The sequence below is a fragment of the Lissotriton helveticus genome, chromosome 12, assembly GCF_964261635.1.
Source record: "Lissotriton helveticus chromosome 12, aLisHel1.1, whole genome shotgun sequence".
NCBI lineage: Eukaryota > Metazoa > Chordata > Amphibia > Caudata > Salamandridae > Lissotriton > Lissotriton helveticus.
In genome coordinates, this window is record NC_136073.1 from 914,748,291 (window position 1) to 914,767,667 (window position 19,377).

General features: G+C 49.1%; 1 protein-coding gene across 1 annotated transcript in view; it reads right to left on the minus strand.

The window, feature by feature from the left end:
* Positions 1-3,229: 3,229 nt before the first annotated feature.
* Positions 3,230-19,377, minus strand: part of LOC144798230 (extracellular calcium-sensing receptor-like) — a 102,272-nt gene continuing 86,124 nt past the window's right edge. The window contains exon 6 of the mRNA XM_078668978.1: positions 3,230-4,152. Within this exon, the coding sequence (XP_078525104.1) occupies positions 3,230-4,152 (923 nt within the window). The remainder of the gene's footprint in view (positions 4,153-19,377) is intronic.

The following is a 19,377-nucleotide window of genomic DNA, read 5'->3' on the forward strand; positions in this document are numbered from 1 at the left end:
CACCCTGGACCACAGTGACCAGGTGGAGACCATGGTAACCAGGTGGAGACCCTGGACCACAGTGACCAAGTAGGGACCCTAGAATATGGTAACCAGGTGGAGACCCAAGACCACAGTGATCATGTGGAGACCATGGTAACCAGGTGGATACCCTGGATCACAGTGACCAGGTGGAGACCATGGTAACCAGGTAGAGACCCTGGACCACAGTGGCCAGGTGGAAATCCTAGCTCATGGTACCCAGGTGGAGACCCTAGACTACAGTGACCAGGTGGAGACCATGGTAACCAGGTGGAAACCCTGGATCACAGCGACCAGGTGGAAACCCTAGACCATGGTAATCAGGTGGAGATCCTAGACCACAGTGTCCAAGTTGAGACCCTGGTAACCAGGTGGAAACTCAAGACAACGGTGACAAGGTGGAGACCCTAGACCAAGGTGACCAGGTGGAGACCCTGATAACCAGGTGGTGACCCTAGACCATGATGACCAGTTGGAGATCCTATACCCACGGCTACTACATGGAAACAAGGTGACACAGTGGAGACCCTAGACCACAGTGACCAGGTGGAGACCCTAGACCACAGTGACCAGGTGGAGACCCTAGACCACAGTGACCAGGTGAAGACCCAGGACCACAGTGACCAGGTGGAGACCCTAGACCACAGTGACCAGGTGAAGACCCTGGACCACAGTGACCAGGTGAAGACCCTGGATCACAGTGCCCAGGTGGAGTGCTCTAGACCACAGTGACCAGGTGGAGACTCTAGACCACAGTGAACAGGTGAAGACCCTGGACCACAGTGACCAGGTGCAGACTCTAGACCACAGTGACCAGGTGGAGACCCTAGACCATGGTGACCAAGTAAAGACCCTAGACCACGGTGACCAGGTGGAGACCCCAGACCTCAGCGACGAGGTCGAGACCTTGGACCACAGTGGCGATCCTTGATCACGGTCACACAGTGGAGATCCTAGATCACAGTGACCAGGTGGATACCCTAGACCAGGGTAACCAGGTGGAGACCCTAGACCACGGTGACCAGGTGGAGACTCTAGACCTCAGTGACCAAGTGGAGAACCTAGACCACAGTGAACAAGTGGAGACCCTAGACCTCAGTGACAAGGTGGAGACCTTGGACCATGGTGGAGTGGTGGAGAACCTTGATCATGGTCCAAGGTGGAGATCCTAGACCACAGTGACCAAGTGGAGAACCTATACCATGGTGGCCAAGTGGAGAACCTAGACCACGGTGACCAGCTGGAGAACCTAGACCTCAGTGACAAGGTCGAATTCATGGACCACACTGGCATGGTGGAGACCCTAGTCCACAATGACTAAGTGGAGACCCTAGACCACAGTGAACAAATGGAGATCCTAGACCACAGTGAACAAGTGGAGACCCTAGACCTCAGTGAGAAGGTCGAGACCTTGGACCACGGTGGCGTGGTGGAGATCCTTGATCATGGTGGAATGGTGGAGATCCTTGATCATGGTCACAAGGTGGAGATTCTAGACCATGGTGACCAAGTGGAGACCCTAGACCACAGTTACTAGGTGGAGACCATACACCTTCGTGGCCAAGTGGATAACCTATACCTCGGTGACAAGGTCGAGGCCCTAGTCCACGGTGACCAGGTGGAGACCCTAGACCTCAGTGACCAAGTGGAGACCCTATACCTCGGTGACAAGGTCCAGACCCTAGACCATGGTGACCAAGTGGAGACCCTAGACCACGGTGACAAGGTCTAGACCTTGGACCACAGTGGCATGGTGGAGATCTTTGATCACGGTGATCAGGTGGAGACCCTAGACCATGGTGACCAAGTGCAGAACCTAGGCCCCAGTGACAAGCTTGAGACCTTGGACCACAGAGGCATGGTGAAGACCCTAGACCGCGGTGGCATGGTGGAGTTCCTTGATCATGGTCACAAGGTGGATATCCTAGACCATGGTTACCAGGTCAAGACCCCACATTGTGGATGTTTGATAATTGTTCATTTCCCCTGAATTGACCGGCATGCTGCATTAGGTCAAGCTAATACATGCTTCCGGAGGGAGCAGAACATAACATAACAGCAAATAATGTCTTTAAATATCTTTAACACACAAATTAAAACATTATTCTCTAAAAAAAGGCTTCAGTTCCAGACCTTCTAATCAAACACTCCTGATTTACAGCATTTAGCTAAATGTTTCACTGGGAGTGGTGTGTTTTTAATGAGTCATGTAGGATGTGTTGTTGCTGTGTTTTTCAAGGGGTTCATTGTGAACATTCTCAATTTGCTAAATTAATTCTAGAAAACTGACAATTATGGAAAATGCAGGTGGCAATAGCAACCGAGAATTTAGGGGAATTATCATCTAAGGACCCGATTCACAGAATGAACTTAAGACTAAATCCTAAACTTACTACTATTTGGTATTCACAGAATGCACTTACTACTTTCGGGATTCACAGAGTGAACTTACTACTTTAGAGATTCACAGAATGAATTTACTACTTTCTGTATTCACAGAATAGATTTAAGACTACTAACTTTACGTCTGCACTCGGGCCGGAAATTCTGGCCTGGAGGCGGAGTTTCCGGCCCGGAGGTGGACCTTCTGGCTTGGGGGTGGAGCTTGTGGCCCGGAGGCGGAGATTGGGGCCCAGAGGTGGAGATTTCAGCCGTGGCTAAATCCCCACCTCTGAGCCAGAAGCTCCGCCCCCAGGCCGGAAGCTCCGCCTCCGGGCCGGAATTTCCGGCCCGAGTGCGGACGTAAAGTTAGTAGTCCTAAATCTATTCTGTGAATACCGAAAGTAGTAAGTTCATTCTGTAAATCCCGAAAGTAGTAAGTTCACTCTGTGAATACCAAATAGTAGTAAGTTTAGGATTTAGTCTTAAGTTCATTCTGTGAATCGGGCCCTATGTTTCTCCAAAGTAACCTCATGTAACAGCCGAAACTCATATTTATATCTTTTATTCAGAGGACTTGACTGTTGCTCCTTAGACTTAAGTGGAGTATCACAGATAAAATGGAATATGAAAGTGGGTTAATTAGCCGGCTATGTTGGAAGATGCATTGGGGAGTCGGTCATCATGCTTAACCAGTGTCGAGGCAAATTCAATACATAGGGAGCTGAGCAGTGCCAGATCTAGAGGGTTCAATGCTGAAGAGGGTTTTCAAGGAATCACAAGCTGATGAGGGCCGAGAAGCAGGTGGCACAATCGCCACAGCACTGAGTCAATATCTTTTCTGTTTAACTTTTTCTCTTCGTCCCATTAAATGTTCCTTAGTGTTCATTTCTGGTCGTAGTAAAATGATGTAAATTTTGGGTAAAAAGATGCAGCTCAGCATCCCAGCACTGGAAGCCAAGATGGCAAAGACCTCGACTGCCACCATATGCTTCCCCCTCGTGCTTAGGTAAGCTGGGATGAAGGAGAACCACACAGTCACAAACACCAGCATGCTGAAGGTGATCAACTTGGCCTCGTTGAAACTGTCCGGCAGTGTCCGGGCAAGAAAAGCCACAATCAGAGTGACCGTAGCCAGAAACCCCATGTATCCGAGCATCAACCAGAAGGCCATTGTGGAGCCCTCATTACATTCACTGATGATTCGCCGAGCTGAGCTCCTGAAATTGAGTTCATGGAACGGTGGTGCAAGAATGAGCCAGGCAGCGCACAGCACGAGCTGCAGAGAAGAACAGACGATGGTGATGCAAAAGGGAACTTTCAATCCCGTCCAGTTCCTCAGCTTGCTACTTGGTCTTGTGGCACCAAATGCAAGCAAAACTGTGATAGTCTTTGCTAGAATGCAAGAAACACATAGAGCAAAGACAGTGCCAAATGCAGCCTGGCGCAGCAGACACGTCCACTGGAGGGGTTGTCCAATGAACATGTAAGGACATAGAAAGCAGAGTATGAGAGCGCAGAGAAGCAGGTAGCTCAGGGGTAAGTTGTTCGCCTTCACCACTGGGGTTTGGTTATATCGGATGAAGATGAGGAAAACCAATAATGAAAAAAAACAGTAGCAGACCGAGAAGCCAGCCAAGACGGCTCCAAGTGGTTCCTGATAAGAGAGATACTCAACAGGTTTCGACACACACCTGTCCTGTCTCTCATTCGGCATCTGGTCTTCTGGGCACTTAAAGCATTCGATGGAGTCTTAAAGGAAGCAGAGAATTGATCAATAACAGTCAATAGAAGATGTTCTAAATACTAAATTCCCAACTTAAGAAATGTAAAGAATACCATAATGAAACAAGAAACGTATGGTGAATTGTTCTTTGAACATTATATTAACTGTAATAAAATACAGATGCTGAACTATATAATGACAAAAACACCTGTGGCTGTGCTAACCCTAAACTAACCTTAACCTTCAAATGTAGGGGGATATGTACAAGAGAAGTGGCAGAGTGAGGTGTTATCCGTCATGGCTTAACGCCTCACTCCACCACTTCAGAAACGCAAGGCCGCACCATATTTATAACAATATGCTGCAGCTTTGTGTTTCCCCCTGTGCTGATGCTACACTTACCACCAATGCAGGCACCCTTGCGCCTTAGAGCAAGGGTGTCTGCGTGCAGAGGAAAGATTGTTTAGGTCCCCCTTCCCGTACATAAACAATCTTGAAATGCAATTTTGCCACTTCTATGTGTGCTGCTTAATGCACAAAATGTAATTTTTTAAAATATTGTTTATGTACAGGAAGGGGGAGCTTCCTACCTTCCTGTACATGAACAATAAAAGGCATTTTGCTTTTTCCATATTTGCTGCACAAGGCAGCAAACATGGAAAAAAAAACAGCCATATGAGACCTTTGTTGGCTGTAAAGCACAGATGCAGTTCAGCTTCCTAGGAAGGGCGGAGTTCTATTGGAACAAACCAATCAGCAATAACTAACACTTTCCATCTCTTTGGAATAGATCCAGATTCATCTCTCCTCTCCATGTGTTTCTAAGGTAATGACAGCTTTGGCTGATAACTCTCTCCTCCTACCCTAAAACAGGTTTATAAATCTAAAACAGAAATGACTGGATCTTTATAATGTACCATATGTATAAGATTATTTTGCAGGCCATGGTCTGGAAGAATTAGTGGATGGGTGATGGTTGAGTCACAAAGAGCAGTTTATGGGGGATTTCTGTAACATAATCCTCAGTTCAACGCCTGGTAGTTATTGCACAGAGCAGGCAGTGTTTATCTAAAGAAAATGTTTGAAAAATATAGCAGCTAAAGAGTTAAAATATCAAAAACACAATGCAATAAAAATACCACTCCAATTTATAAAAATAGAGAGGAATTGAATGAAGTAAAGGACAGAAAAATTACAAAAATCCAAAAAGAGGGACCAGAGATATTATTTTTTAAACTTCAAAATAAAAATAGTTGCAAAAAGCACTAACATCCAATGCAGTCATCTGGTGCGGTACCTAGGTATGATCTATGGCTGACCGTGATGGAGCATGGGTTCGACGTAGAGATAAGGTTCAATCCAGTTTGAAGTTTTACCTCCTGACTTAATCTCTGAAATGGAAGTCAAAATACTCACGGCAGCAGGTTGTGGCTGGGAAGGGTTCCACGAGGTAGAACAGTCAGCAGACCACCAGACGAGGTTCCAGGGAAGCCTTTGCGTTTTAGTGAGAAAGTGCAGAGTGAGAGATATCCAAAATTTCTATCCTCACCAGCCATATACTTTTCGAGCCTTCTACTGATGAAGATTCCTACATTCAGATTTAGTCCCATTTTTGATGCTCAGATTCCCCCAGCAGACGAGGCTGCAAGACGAAGCAGGACAGGGCTTCACGAGGCCAGATACTCTCTCTGCGATGTTCTTCTGAAAAGGATGTGCTGCTGGTGAGAAACCTTCAAGCAGGAGCAACCTGATTCTTTGGTCCAGCTGCAACACACATTTGTCAGATTGACTTGACAAGTCCCAGGTTTCTCACAATATTCGGAGGAGGCCACTTTGACACAGCCACGGGTTCCAGAACCTCAGGACCGGCATTTGGAGTTCAAGACTCACTCCAGTAGAAGCCACCAGCAGGGTCCCGGTCGGGTCCAGTTGGAACTAGTGATCAGGGCTCATCAGGAACAGGGCTTCTGGCAGCTTGGTGGATGCCTATGTCTTCACAGGAGGAGAGCGAACTGACCCTTGGAGTTCACCTCTTTGTCTGGGACAGGTAGGACCAAGTCCAACGTTTCAGGTCTCCTCACATGTCCCAACAGCATGTGCAGTTCTTCTGTCTTCCTCTGATATATTAGTGTTCTGAAGTGGTGCTCAGGGGTGCCACATTTTTGCCTGGCACTACCCTGTGAGTAGGGGTGTCTTCTGGGCACTCCCTATCCACTAACGAAAGGTTACCAGTGGTAACCATGTCTACTTTTCAGCATTTCCCGCATGGCCAACTGCAAACAATCTCACTGTGCCCACCTCTAACTAAAACCAAGATGGCAGAACCTTTTCTCCCCTAAACAGAGCTCATATGCCCACCCCAGAGATGGGGCAAGGGAAATTAACCTCCTCAGTGGTCACTTTTAGAAGTTCTGGGGGCAGATCCTCTACCTTGCCTGTCTGGCTAGCTGGACAAAAGAGCCCAGGCGTCAGCTTATATTTGCTGTAACTTAGTAGACCTGTTTGAAGTTAATGAAATGTTCCTGGGTCCAGCCCAGGTTGTCTTACTACCAAAGGAACGGAACACCTCACTACACTCAACACCTTTTTCTCAACTCTGGGAGTAAGTTCATACCTCATCAAGGGGGCTATCTAGCTCCTAGGTAAAAGCTGGAATCTAATGAAAATAGACTTTTAGAGGCTTTAGGAAAGGAAAAGGTAACTTTCTCAAAGTAGCTTTTTCTAAAATATTTATTGCAAACCCAACATTTGCAGTGAATTGGGTTAGTAAAAAATATTTTTTTAAGTCAGAGAATTAACTTTTTAGCCATTTCCTACATGAAGATAACTTTATTATATCTAATATTGTATCCCAATGATTTCCTATGGGAAAGCTAACCCTGCACCAGCGAAAATAGCTTGTGGGTCCTTGTCACTGTAAGGACATGTTTAACATTAAACTTTTACATGTCCTACTTTTAAATACCATGGGTGGGTAGAAAGACGTACCTAGGGGTGAGTTACTAGTATTTAAAAGGATGATTAAGGCTTGTCAAAAGGGCTTATTTTGGCAGGATGAATCGAAATTTTTAAACTGCATTGGCAGGCTACAGTGTAAGGCCTGCAGTCATGTTTGCACTGTCACTGTAGTGGTTGGTAATAGGCTGCTGCAGACCAATAGTGATATTTAAGAAAGGACCGGGGTACACTCTGACTCATACAGTAGTGACTTATAGGTAAGTTAAATATGCAAATTAAAAGAATAACTGATTTCAATATGTTTTTAGGGTGCGAGCACATGCATTGGGGCTGTTTAGCGGAGTCCCGATGTACAGACTTTAAAAAAAATCAGCATCAGTGCAAATAAATGGAGGCGATCATGCAAGACGAGGTATTTTCCTAGCTTCTGCAATAATCTTTTTATAAGTAAAAACACTTTTGCAACTCACAAAATGTGGTTTTATACTAGTAGAAATATTTACTCTCTCAAAGGTATTTGTGTAAGTGAATCTACTTCCACAGAGAGGAGTGGACATTCCAGAAGGGAATGGGTTGAAAGGTTGTGCACATAGATGATTATTAGCATATAAAGGCCTTTTCCACTCTACTTTCATCCTCAGAATAGTCAGATGCTCTCTTGTCAAGGGCTGGCGTAAATCTCTTTCCAGGGTGGGACTGGAATGGTAACAGCCCCAATCTTGCTGGAAGTGTAGTGGACGAGGTTTCTCTGAGGGCAAATATTCTCTGAAGAGAGAAAGGTTCCTTATCCCATGTACAGTTGCACATATCATATGATTTCATAGGTGGAGGAGTCTTCATGTGCTCGTATTCCACAAGGCGGGCACAAATGTTTCTAACGACATACCTGAAAAACTACAACAGTCACCTCTTTCAAGTGGCACCTTGCAAACCTTGGTAAGTTAAAAAGATGAAAATCAGCACACATGCAAGGGCTCAAAGCTGCAGCTCCAGATTTCAGAATGTTTATCTAAAGTGGGGCTTCAGCTGGTCACATTGTACCCAGATCAGATATCAACATCTAAGACTAAACTCCTTCACCATCCACAGCTAATCAACAAAATACAAACACATTGCGCAAATGAAATCAAGCAGAATTGCATACTCCCTGTGCATACTTAATGCGGTGCTAATGAGCATCTCATGTGAATGTGCGCAGACTGACATAAAACACCACTGTGTCAAGCATCTTGTGTACCCCTACCCCTGTGGACCAGGGATTGGTCAGTCCTTGTAGGGTGCCCAAGTAGGGACTCACAGAATGGGGCAGAAAATGGATCTTCTACATTTTGGGTGTCTGACTTCATAGCCTTTAACAGTGGATTCCTCATATAGGATAATAAATACAGTGCTAATGTTCAACATAACTCGTCTTTAAAGCTGTGCTTCTGTCACTGACATCCCCTCAAGCACTGGTAATAACAGGTGCATTAACCACCACACTAACTTTTCTGGGCCGTGAACAACAGACACAGTCCCTTGGAGTCTGCACACTGCCCTAGCTCTTCCCTCCTCCTCTGCTTGGGCCCCTCTGCTTCTTGTTTGTTGTAATAAGGCACCTTGCATGTATGTACATAGTCAGTCCTTCCAAGTGCGCTGTTCAAGGGTGGATGTATGTCACTCTATGCCTCTGCTTGCTTCTCATTGTGTGTAAATGTTCCTCTCCTCTTTCTCTTTAGTCTTAGCATGTCTTTGGGGGCCTCTTTTTTCCTGTCCCTGTTGGTTTTCTCTTCTCCCTCTTGGTCACTCATTCTGCCTTCTCTGAGTATCACAGTCTTTATAGCATTCCATGACATCCTGCACCCCAACATGTGACTCATGTGCTATTCCATGACCTCCTGCACCCCTCCTTGTGGCTTCTGTGCTATTCCATGACATCCTGCACCCCTCCATGTGACTTGTGTGCTATTCCATGACATCCTGCACCCCTCCTTGTGACTCGTGTGCTATTCCATGACATCCTGCACCCCTCCTTGTGACTCGTGTACTATTCCATGACATCCTGCACCACTCCTTGTGACTCGTGAGCTATTCCATGACATCCTGCACCCCTCCTTGTGACTCGTGTGCTAGTCCATGACCTCCTGCACCCCTCCTTGTCACTCGTGTGCTAGTCCATGACCTCCTGCACCCCTCCTTGTGACTCGTGAGCTATTCCATGACCTCCTGCACCCCTTATTGTGGCTCGTGTGCTATTCCATGACCTCCTGCAACCCTCCTTGTGACTCGTGTGCTATTCCATGACCTCATGCACCCCTCCTTGTGACTCGTGTGCTATTCCATGACATCCTGCAGCCCTCCTTGTGACTCGTGAGCTATTCCATGACATCCTGCACCCCTACTTGTGACTTGTGTGCTATTCCATGACCTCCTGCACCCCTTATTGTGGCTCGTGAGCTATTCCATGACATCCTGCACCCCTCCATGTGACAGGGTGTTATTCCATGACCTCCTGCACCCCTCCTTGTGACTCGTGAGCTATTGCATGACCTCCTGCACCCCTCCATGTGCCTCGTGTGCTATTCCATGACCTCCTGCACCCCTCCATGTGACTTGTGTGCTATTCCATGACCTCCTGCACCCCTCCTTGTGAGAGGTGTGCTAGTCCATGACCTCCTGCACCCCTCCTTGTGACTTGTGTGCTAGTCCATGACCTCCTGCACCCCTCCTTGTGACTTGTGTGCTATTCCATGACATCCTGCACCCCTCCTTGTGACTTGTGTGCTATTCCATGACCTCCTGCACCCCTCCTTGTGACTCGTGAGCTATTCCATGACATCCTGCACCCCTCCTTGTGACTCGTGTGCTAGTCCATGACCTCCTGCACCCCTCCTTGTGACTCGTGTGCTAGTCCATGACCTCCTGCACCCCTCCTTGTGACTCGTGAGCTATTCCATGACCTCCTGCACCCCTTATTGTGGCTCGTGTGCTATTCCATGACCTCCTGCAACCCTCCTTGTGACTCGTGTGCAAGTCCATGACATCCTGCACCCCTCCTTGTGACTCGTGTGCTAGTCCATGACCTCCTGCACCCCTCCTTGTGACTCGTGAGCTATTCCATGGCCTCCTGCACCCCTTATTGTGGCTCGTGTGCTATTCCATGACCTCCTACAACCCTCCTTGTGACTCGTGTGCTATTCCATGACATCCTGCAGCCCTCCTTGTGACTCGTGAGCTATTCCATGACATCCTGCACCCCTACTTGTGACTTGTGTGCTATTCCATGACCTCCTGAACCCCTTATTGTGGCTCGTGAGCTATTCCATGACATCCTGCACCCCTCCATGTGACTCGTGAGCTATTGCATGACCTCCTGCACCCCTCCATGTGACTCGTGTGCTATTCCATGACCTCCTGCACCCCTCCATGTGACTTGTGTGCTATTCCATGACCTCCTGCACCCCTCCTTGTGACTCGTGAGCTATTGCATGACCTCCTGCACCCCTCCATGTGACTCGTGTGCTATTCCATGACCTCCTGCACCCCTCCATGTGACTTGTGTGCTATTCCATGACCTCCTGCACCCCTCCTTGTGAGAGGTGTGCTAGTCCATGACCTCCTGCACCCCTCCTTGTGACTTGTGTGCTAGTCCATGACCTCCTGCACCCCTCCTTCTGACTTGTGTGCTATTCCATGACATCCTGCACCCCTCCTTGTGACTTGTGTGCTATTCCATGACATCCTGCACCCCTCCTTGTGACTCGTGTGCTAGTCCATGACCTCCTGCACCCCTCCTTGTGACTCGTGTGCTAGTCCATGACCTCCTGCACCCCTCCTTGTGACTCGTGAGCTATTCCATGACCTCCTGCACCCCTTATTGTGGCTCGTGTGCTATTCCATGACCTCCTGCAACCCTCCTTGTGACTCGTGTGCAAGTCCATGACATCCTGCACCCCTCCTTGTGACTCGTGTGCTAGTCCATGACCTCCTGCACCCCTCCTTGTGACTCGTGAGCTATTCCATTACCTCCTGCACCCCTTATTGTGGCTCGTGTGCTATTTCATGACCTCCTGCAACCCTCCTTGTGACTCGTGTGCTATTCCATGACCTCATGCACCCCTCCTTGTGACTCGTGTGCTATTCCATGACATTCTGCAGCCCTCCTTGTGACTCGTGAGCTATTCCATGACATCCTGCACCCCTACTTGTGACTTGTGTGCTATTCCATGACCTCCTGCACCCCTTATTGTGGCTCGTGAGCTATTCCATGACATCCTGCACCCCTCCATGTGACAGGGTGTTATTCCATGACCTCCTGCACCCCTCCTTGTGACTCGTGAGCTATTGCATGACCTCCTGCACCCCTCCATGTGACTCGTGTGCTATTCCATGACCTCCTGCACCCCTCCATGTGACTTGTGTGCTATTCCATGACCTCCTGCACCCCTCCTTGTGAGAGGTGTGCTAGTCCATGACCTCCTGCACCCCTCCTTGTGACTTGTGTGCTAGTCCATGACCTCCTGCACCCCTCCTTGTGACTTGTGTGCTATTCCATGACATCCTGCACCCCTCCTTGTGACTTGTGTGCTATTCCATGACATCCTGCACCCCTCCTTGTGACTCGTGAGCTATTCCATGACATCCTGCACCCCTCCTTGTGACTCGTGTGCTAGTCCATGACCTCCTGCACCCCTCCTTGTGACTCGTGTGCTAGTCCATGACCTCCTGCACCCCTCCTTGTGACTCGTGAGCTATTCCATGACCTCCTGCACCCCTTATTGTGGCTCGTGTGCTATTCCATGACCTCCTGCAACCCTCCTTGTGACTCGTGTGCAAGTCCATGACATCCTGCACCCCTCCTTGTGACTCGTGTGCTAGTCCATGACCTCCTGCACCCCTCCTTGTGACTCGTGAGCTATTCCATGACCTCCTGCACCCCTTATTGTGGCTCGTGTGCTATTCCATGACCTCCTGCAACCCTCCTTGTGACTCGTGTGCTATTCCATGACCTCATGCACCCCTCCTTGTGACTCGTGTGCTATTCCATGACATCCTGCAGCCCTTCTTGTGACTTGTGAGCTATTCCATGACATCCTGCACCCCTACTTGTGACTTGTGTGCTATTCCATGACCTCCTGCACCCCTTATTGTGGCTCATGAGCTATTCCATGACATCCTGCACCCCTCCATGTGACAGGGTGTTATTCCATGACCTCCTGCACCCCTCCTTGTGACTCGTGAGCTATTGCATGACCTCCTGCACCCCTCCATGTGACTCGTGTGCTATTCCATGACCTCCTGCACCCCTCCATGTGACTTGTGTGCTATTCCATGACCTCCTGCACCCCTCCTTGTGAGAGGTGTGCTAGTCCATGACCTCCTGCACCCCTCCTTGTGACTTGTGTGCTAGTCCATGACCTCCTGCACCCCTCCTTGTGACTTGTGTGCTATTCCATGACATCCTGCACCTCTCCTTGTGACTTGTGTGCTATTCCATGATCTCCTGCACCCCTTATTGTGGCTTGTGTGCTAGTCCATGACCTCCTGCACCCCTCCTTGTGACTCGTGTGCTATTCCATGACCTCCTGCACCCCTCCTTGTGACTCGTGTGCTAGTCCATGACCTCCTGCACCCCTCCTTGTGACTCGTGTGCTAGTCCATGACCTCCTGCACCCCTCCTTGTGACTCGTGAGCTATTCCATGACCTCCTGCACCCCTTATTGTGGCTCGTGTGCTAGTCCATGACCTCCTGCACCCCTCCTTGTGACTCGTGTGCAAGTCCATGACATCCTGCACCCCTCCTTGTGACTCGTGTGCTAGTCCATGACATCCTGCACCCCTCCTTGTGACTCGTGAGCTATTCCATGACCTCCTGCACCCCTTATTGTGGCTCGTGTGCTATTCCATGACCTCCTGCAACCCTCCTTGTGACTCGTGAGCTATTCCATGACATCCTACACCCTCCTTGTGACTCGTGAGCTATTCCATGACATCCTGCACCCCTACTTGTGACTTGTGTGCTATTCCATGACCTCCTGCACCCCTTATTGTGGCTCGTGTGCTATTCCATGACCTCCTGCAACCCTCCTTGTGACTCGTGAGCTATTCCATGACATCCTGCACCCCTCCTTGTGACTCGTGAGCTATTCCATGACATCCTGCACCCCTCCTTGTGACTTGTGTGCTATTCCATGACCTCCTGCACCCCTCCTTCCTTGTGACTCGTGTGCTATTCCATGACCTCCTGCACCCCTCCTTGTAGCTCCTGTGCTATTCCATGACCTCCTGCACCCCTCCTTGTGACTCGTGAGCTATTATATGACATCCTGCACCCCTCCTTGTGACTCGTGTGCTATTGCATGACCTCCTGCACCCCTCCATGTGACTTGTGTGCTATTCCATGACCTCCTGCACCCCCCTTGTGACATGTGTGCTATTCCATGACCTCCTGCACCCCTCCTAGTGACAGGTGTGCTATTGCATGACCTCCTGCACCCCTCCATGTGACTTGTGTGCTATTCCATGACCTCCTGCACCCCTCCATGTGACTTGTGTGCTATTCCATGACCTCCTGCACCCCTCCTTGTGACTCGGGTGCTATTCCATGACCTCCTGTACCCTCCTTGTGACAGGTGTGCTATTCCATGACATCCTGCACCCCTCCATGTGACTCGTGTGCTATTCCATGACCTCCTGCACCCCTACTTGTGACTTGTGTGCTATTCCATGACCTCCTGCACCCCTCCTTCCTTGTGACTCGTGTGCTATTCCATGACCTCCTGCACCCCCCTTGTGACATGTGTGCTATTCCATGACCTCCTGCGTCACTCTTTGTTACAGGTGTGCTATTCCATGACCTCCTGCACCCCTCCTTGTAGCTCCTGTGCTATTCCATGACCTCCTGCACCCCTCCTTGTGACTCGTGAGCTATTATATGACATCCTGCACCCCTCCTTGTGACTCGTGTGCTATTCCATGACCTCCTGCACCCCTCCTTGTGACAGGTGTGCTATTGCATGACCTCCTGCACCCCTCCATGTGACTTGTGTGCTATGCCATGACATCCTGCACCCCCCTAGTGACATGTGTGCTATTTCATGACCTCCTGCACCCCTCCTTGTGACAGGTGTGCTATTGCATGACCTCCTGCACCCCTCCATGTGACTTGTGTGCTATTCCATGACCTCCTGCACCCCTCCATGTGACTTGTGTGCTATTCCATGACCTCCTGCACCCCTACTTGTGACTCGGGTGCTATTCCATGACCTCCTGTACCCTCCTTGTGACAGATGTGCTATTGCATGACCTCCTGCACCCCTCCATGTGACTTGTGTGCTATTCCATGACCTCCTGCACCCCTCCATGTGACTCGTGTGCTATTCCATGACCTCCTGCACCCCTCCTTGTGACTCGAGTGCTATTCCATGACCTCCTGTACCCTCCTTGTGACAGGTGTGCTATTCCATGACATCCTGCACCCCTCCATGTGACTCGTGTGCTATTCCATGACCGCATGCACCCCTCCTTGGGACTCGTGAGCTATTCCATGACCTCCTGCACCCCTCCTTGTGACTCGTGAGCTATGATATGACATCCTGCACCCCTCCTTGTGACTCGTGAGCTATTCCATGACATCCTGCACCCCTCCTTGTGACTCGAGTGCTATTGCATGACCTCCTGCACCCCTCCATGTGACTTGTGTGCTATTCCATGACATCCTGCACCCCTCCTTGTGTCTTGTGTACTATTCCATGACTTTCTGCACCCCTCATTGTGACTCCTGTGCTATTCCATGACCTCCTGCACCCCTCCTTGTAGCTCCTGTGCTATTCCATGACCTCCTGCACCCCTCCTTGTGACTCGTGAGCTATTCCATGACATCCTGCACCCCTCCTTGTGACTCGTGTGCTATTCCATGACCTCCTGCACCCCTCCTTGTGAGAGGTGTGCTATTGCATGACCTCCTGCACCCTTCCTTGTGACTTGTGTGTTATTCCATGACCTCCTGCACCCCTCCTTGTGACTCTTGTGGTATTCCATGACCTCCTGCACCCCTCCTTGTGACTCGGGTGCTATTCCATGACCTCCTGCACCCCTCCTTGTGACTCTTGTGGTATTCCATGACCTTCTGCACCCCTCCTTGTGACTTGTGTGCTATTCCATGACCTCCTGCACCCCTCCTTGTGACAGGTGTGCTATTCCATGACCTCCTGCACCCCTCCTTGTGGCAGGTGTGCTATTCCATGACCTCCTGCACCCCTGCCGGTGACTTGTGTGCTATTCCATGACCTCCTGCACCCCTCCTTGTGACTCGTGAGCTATTCCATGACATCCTGCACCCCTCCTTGTGGCTTCTGTGCTATTCCATGACCTCCTGCACCCCTCCTTGTGGCTCGTGTGCTATTCCATGACCTCCTGCACCCCTCCTTGTGACATGTGTGGTAGTCCATGACCTCCTGCACCCCTCCTTGTGGCAGGTGTGCTATTCCATGACCTCCTGCACCCCTCCTTGTGGCAGGTGTGCTATTCCATGACATCCTGCACCCCTCCATGTGACTCGTGTGCTATTCCATGACCTCCTGCACCCTTCCTTGTGACTCGTGAGCTATTCCATGACCTCCTGCACCCCTCCTTGTGACATGTGTGGTAGTCCATGACCTCCAGCACCCCTCCTTGTGACTCGTGAGCTATTCCATGACCTCCAGCACCCCTCCTTGTGACTCGTGAGCTATTCCATGACCTCCAGCACCCCTCCTTGTGACTAGTGAGCTATTCCATGACATCCTGCACCCCTACTTGTGACTTGTGTGCTATTCCATGACCTCCTGCACCCCTACTTGTGACTCAGGTGCTATTCCATGACCTCCTGCACCCCTCCTTGTGACTCGTGAGCTATTGCATGACCTCCTGCACCCCTCCATGTGACTCGTGTGCTATTCCATGACCTCCTGCACCCCTACTTGTGGCTTGTGAGCTATTCCATGACCTCCTTCACCCCTCCATGTGACTTGTGTGCTATTCCATGACCTCCTGCACCCCTACTTGTGACTCGGGTGCTATTCCATGACCTCCTGCACCCCTCCTTGTGACTCGTGAGCTATTGCATGACCTCCTGCACCCCTCCATGTGACTCGTGTGCTATTCCATGACCTCCTGCACCCCTCCTTGTGGCTCCTGTGCTATTCCATGACCTCCTGCACCCCTCCTTGTGACTCGTGTGCTATTCCATGACCTCCTGCACCCCTCCTTGTGAGAGGTGTGCTATTCCATGACATCCTGCACCCCTCCATGTGACTCGTGTGCTATTCCATGACCTCCTGCACCCCTCCATGTGACTTGTGTGCTATTCCATGACCTCCTGCACCCCTGCTTGTGACTCGGGTGCTATTCCATGACCTCCTGCACCCCTCCTTGTGACTCGTGAGCTATTGCATGACCTCCTGCACCCCTCCATGTGACTCGTGTGCTATTCCATGACCTCCTGCACCCCTCCTTGTGACTCGTGAGCTATTGCATGACCTCCTGCACCCCTCCTTGTGACTCGTGAGCTATTGCATGACCTCCTGCACCCCTCCTTGTGACTTGTGTGCTATTCCATGACGTCCTGCACCACTGCTTGTGACTCTTGTGATATTCCATGACCTCATGCACCCCTACTTGTGACTCGGGTGCTATTCCATGACATCCTGCACCCCTCCATGTGACTCGTGTGCTATTCCATGACCTCCTGCACCCCTACTTGTGACTCGGGTGCTATTCCATGACATCCTGCACCCCTCCTTGTGACTCGTGTGCTATTCCATGACCTCCTGCACCCCTACTTGTGACTTGGGTGCTATTCCATGACATCCTGCACCCCTCCTTGTGACTCGGGTGCTATTCCATGACATCCTGCACCCCTACTTGTGACTCGGGTGCTATTCCATGACATCCTGCACCCCTCCTTGTGACTCGGGTGCTATTCCATGACATCCTGCACCCCTCCTTGTGACTCGGGTGCTATTCCATGACATCCTGCACCCCTCCTTGTGACAGGTGTGCTATTCCATGACCTTCTGCACCCCTCCTTGTGACAGGTGTGCTATTCCATGACCTCCTGCACCCCTCCTTGTGCCATATGTGGTAGTCCATGACCTCCTGCACCACTCCTTGTGAAAGGTGTGCTACTCCATGACGTTATGCACCCCTCCTTGTGACGGCTGAGCTAGTCCTAGTCCATGAACGCCTGCACCCCTCCTTGTGACAGTTGTATTATTCCATGACATTCTGACGTGAAGTGGAACAGTGAGTTAGATACTACAGCGCAGCATATTAGGACTCGTGTTTTACAAGATTTTTGTTGTTCTAATGACAGGCACTTTATGTGTAAATCTCACCATTATTATTCTCCCACCAATGTGATTGGTTAGAAGTTTTTATATATTTATTTGCAGGTTTGCCTCAAAGTTTATTTCCTTTCTTTACCAAGTTTGGTTTGGTTACATTTGAACATATATTAACTTACACTACAAAAAACGTATTGTTTTTTTCAGGTCATGGCAACACAATCTATTCCTCCTCCAACTACTCATGACGAGCACAGCTCGTCATGAGCCACGGCGCTCCTGTGCTCATGACGAGCTGAGCCGTAACAGGTGCACCGGCTCCAGTGGAACGCTCAGCACAGCAGGGGAATTCTCCCCGCACCTGAGCGTTTCACGGGCCATGACGAGCTGAGCTCATCATGAGCACCGGAGCGCCATAGCTCATGACGAGCTCAGCTCGTCATGAGCATGGGAGGGGTTAACAACACCACTATATCTCATTCCACAAGAGATGCACAAGGTGACAGTGATACGGATTTAAAAGTGGTGGTAGTGGGAAATGTTATTAATTGAGATCAGAAATCAATGAATGTATATATGCCGCCTAAGTGTTTTGTTTCTATAAATAACATTGATGTACACATGTGGGCAGAACTTTGTTCCCCTTTCACTTTGTTAGACAAACAGAAGTTGGGAGAGTTGGGAGCCAAAGAATTAACTCCAACTGACATTGAGCCTCAGGGCTATTGTGGAATTAAATTACCTGTGTGGGGATATTTTAATGTTATGGTGTTGTTTAAAGGGAGAAAAACTGAAGCAAAAATGTATGTGGTAGAAGCAAGAAAATGTTTATTATGATGGAAGGAACAGAAAAACTTGGGTATTATTCTTGATCCAAATCATCCTTTACAAGTTTTATGAACAAATTTTGCCGATAACAAATGGGTTGAGGAGTTTCCTAATTTGTTTAAGGAAGGATTAGGATGTCTCAAAGAGTTTGAACATCGGATAGTGTTAAAAAAGGATCCCATACCTAAAGTGCACAAAGTTCGTAATGTACCTATGGCGTTGAGAGGAAAATTGAAGGATCAACTACAAAGGTTGTGCAAGGAAGAGATCATGAAACCAATAGATTGGAATCGCACACAAACCTAATGGAAATATTCGCAGGTGTGTGGACTCGAGAGACTTGAATGAGTGTATATGGGTGGACAGACATTCTTTGCCACGCATAAATGAAATGCTCTCCAGTGTTGCTGGTTGTAGGTACTTTACTACAATGGACTTATCCAGTGCATACCACCAGGTGCGTTTGCAACCTGAATCAAACCATTTGACGTCCTTAATAACACCAGAAGGGGCATCTCAATTTGTCTGAATGCCTTTTGGCCTTGCTTCGGCATCTGCTGTGTTTCAACGGGTGATGCAATGCATTTTGAAGGATGTAAAAAATGTTTTCGTATTTCAAGACGATGTCATGATATGGGGAAAGGATGAAAAACACCATGCGGCGGTTTTGTTAGGAGTGCTTACAAAGCTGGAAGCAGATGGTCTCATTCTGTGAACGTGAAGTAGATTATTTGGGACACACATTGTCGTTCCATGGAATCAAACCTAAGTTAAATCTTGTGGAAGATTTAGAAAAAGCTCCTTCTCCACATGACAAGGTTCAATTAAGATCATTTCTCAGTTTAGCCGAGTATTATGCCAAATTTGTACAAAATTTTTCTGAATTGGTGCATACTTTGTGCGAACTCATGAAAAAAGGGGTGACATTTCAATGGACACATGAGTGCCAGTCAGCATTCGAGGCAGTGAAGAAAGCTGTGGCTAGTACTACAGCTTTGAGGCCATATAACCCCCAGGACAAAACCATAATTGTAACTTATGCCAGTGGTTATGGACTGGGAGCTGTGCTCATGCAAAGGAGTGAAGGCAAGGAAAAGGTGGTGGCTTTTGCATCACGTACCCTTAAGGGTGCAGAGGTGTCATTCCACCATAGAAAAGGAG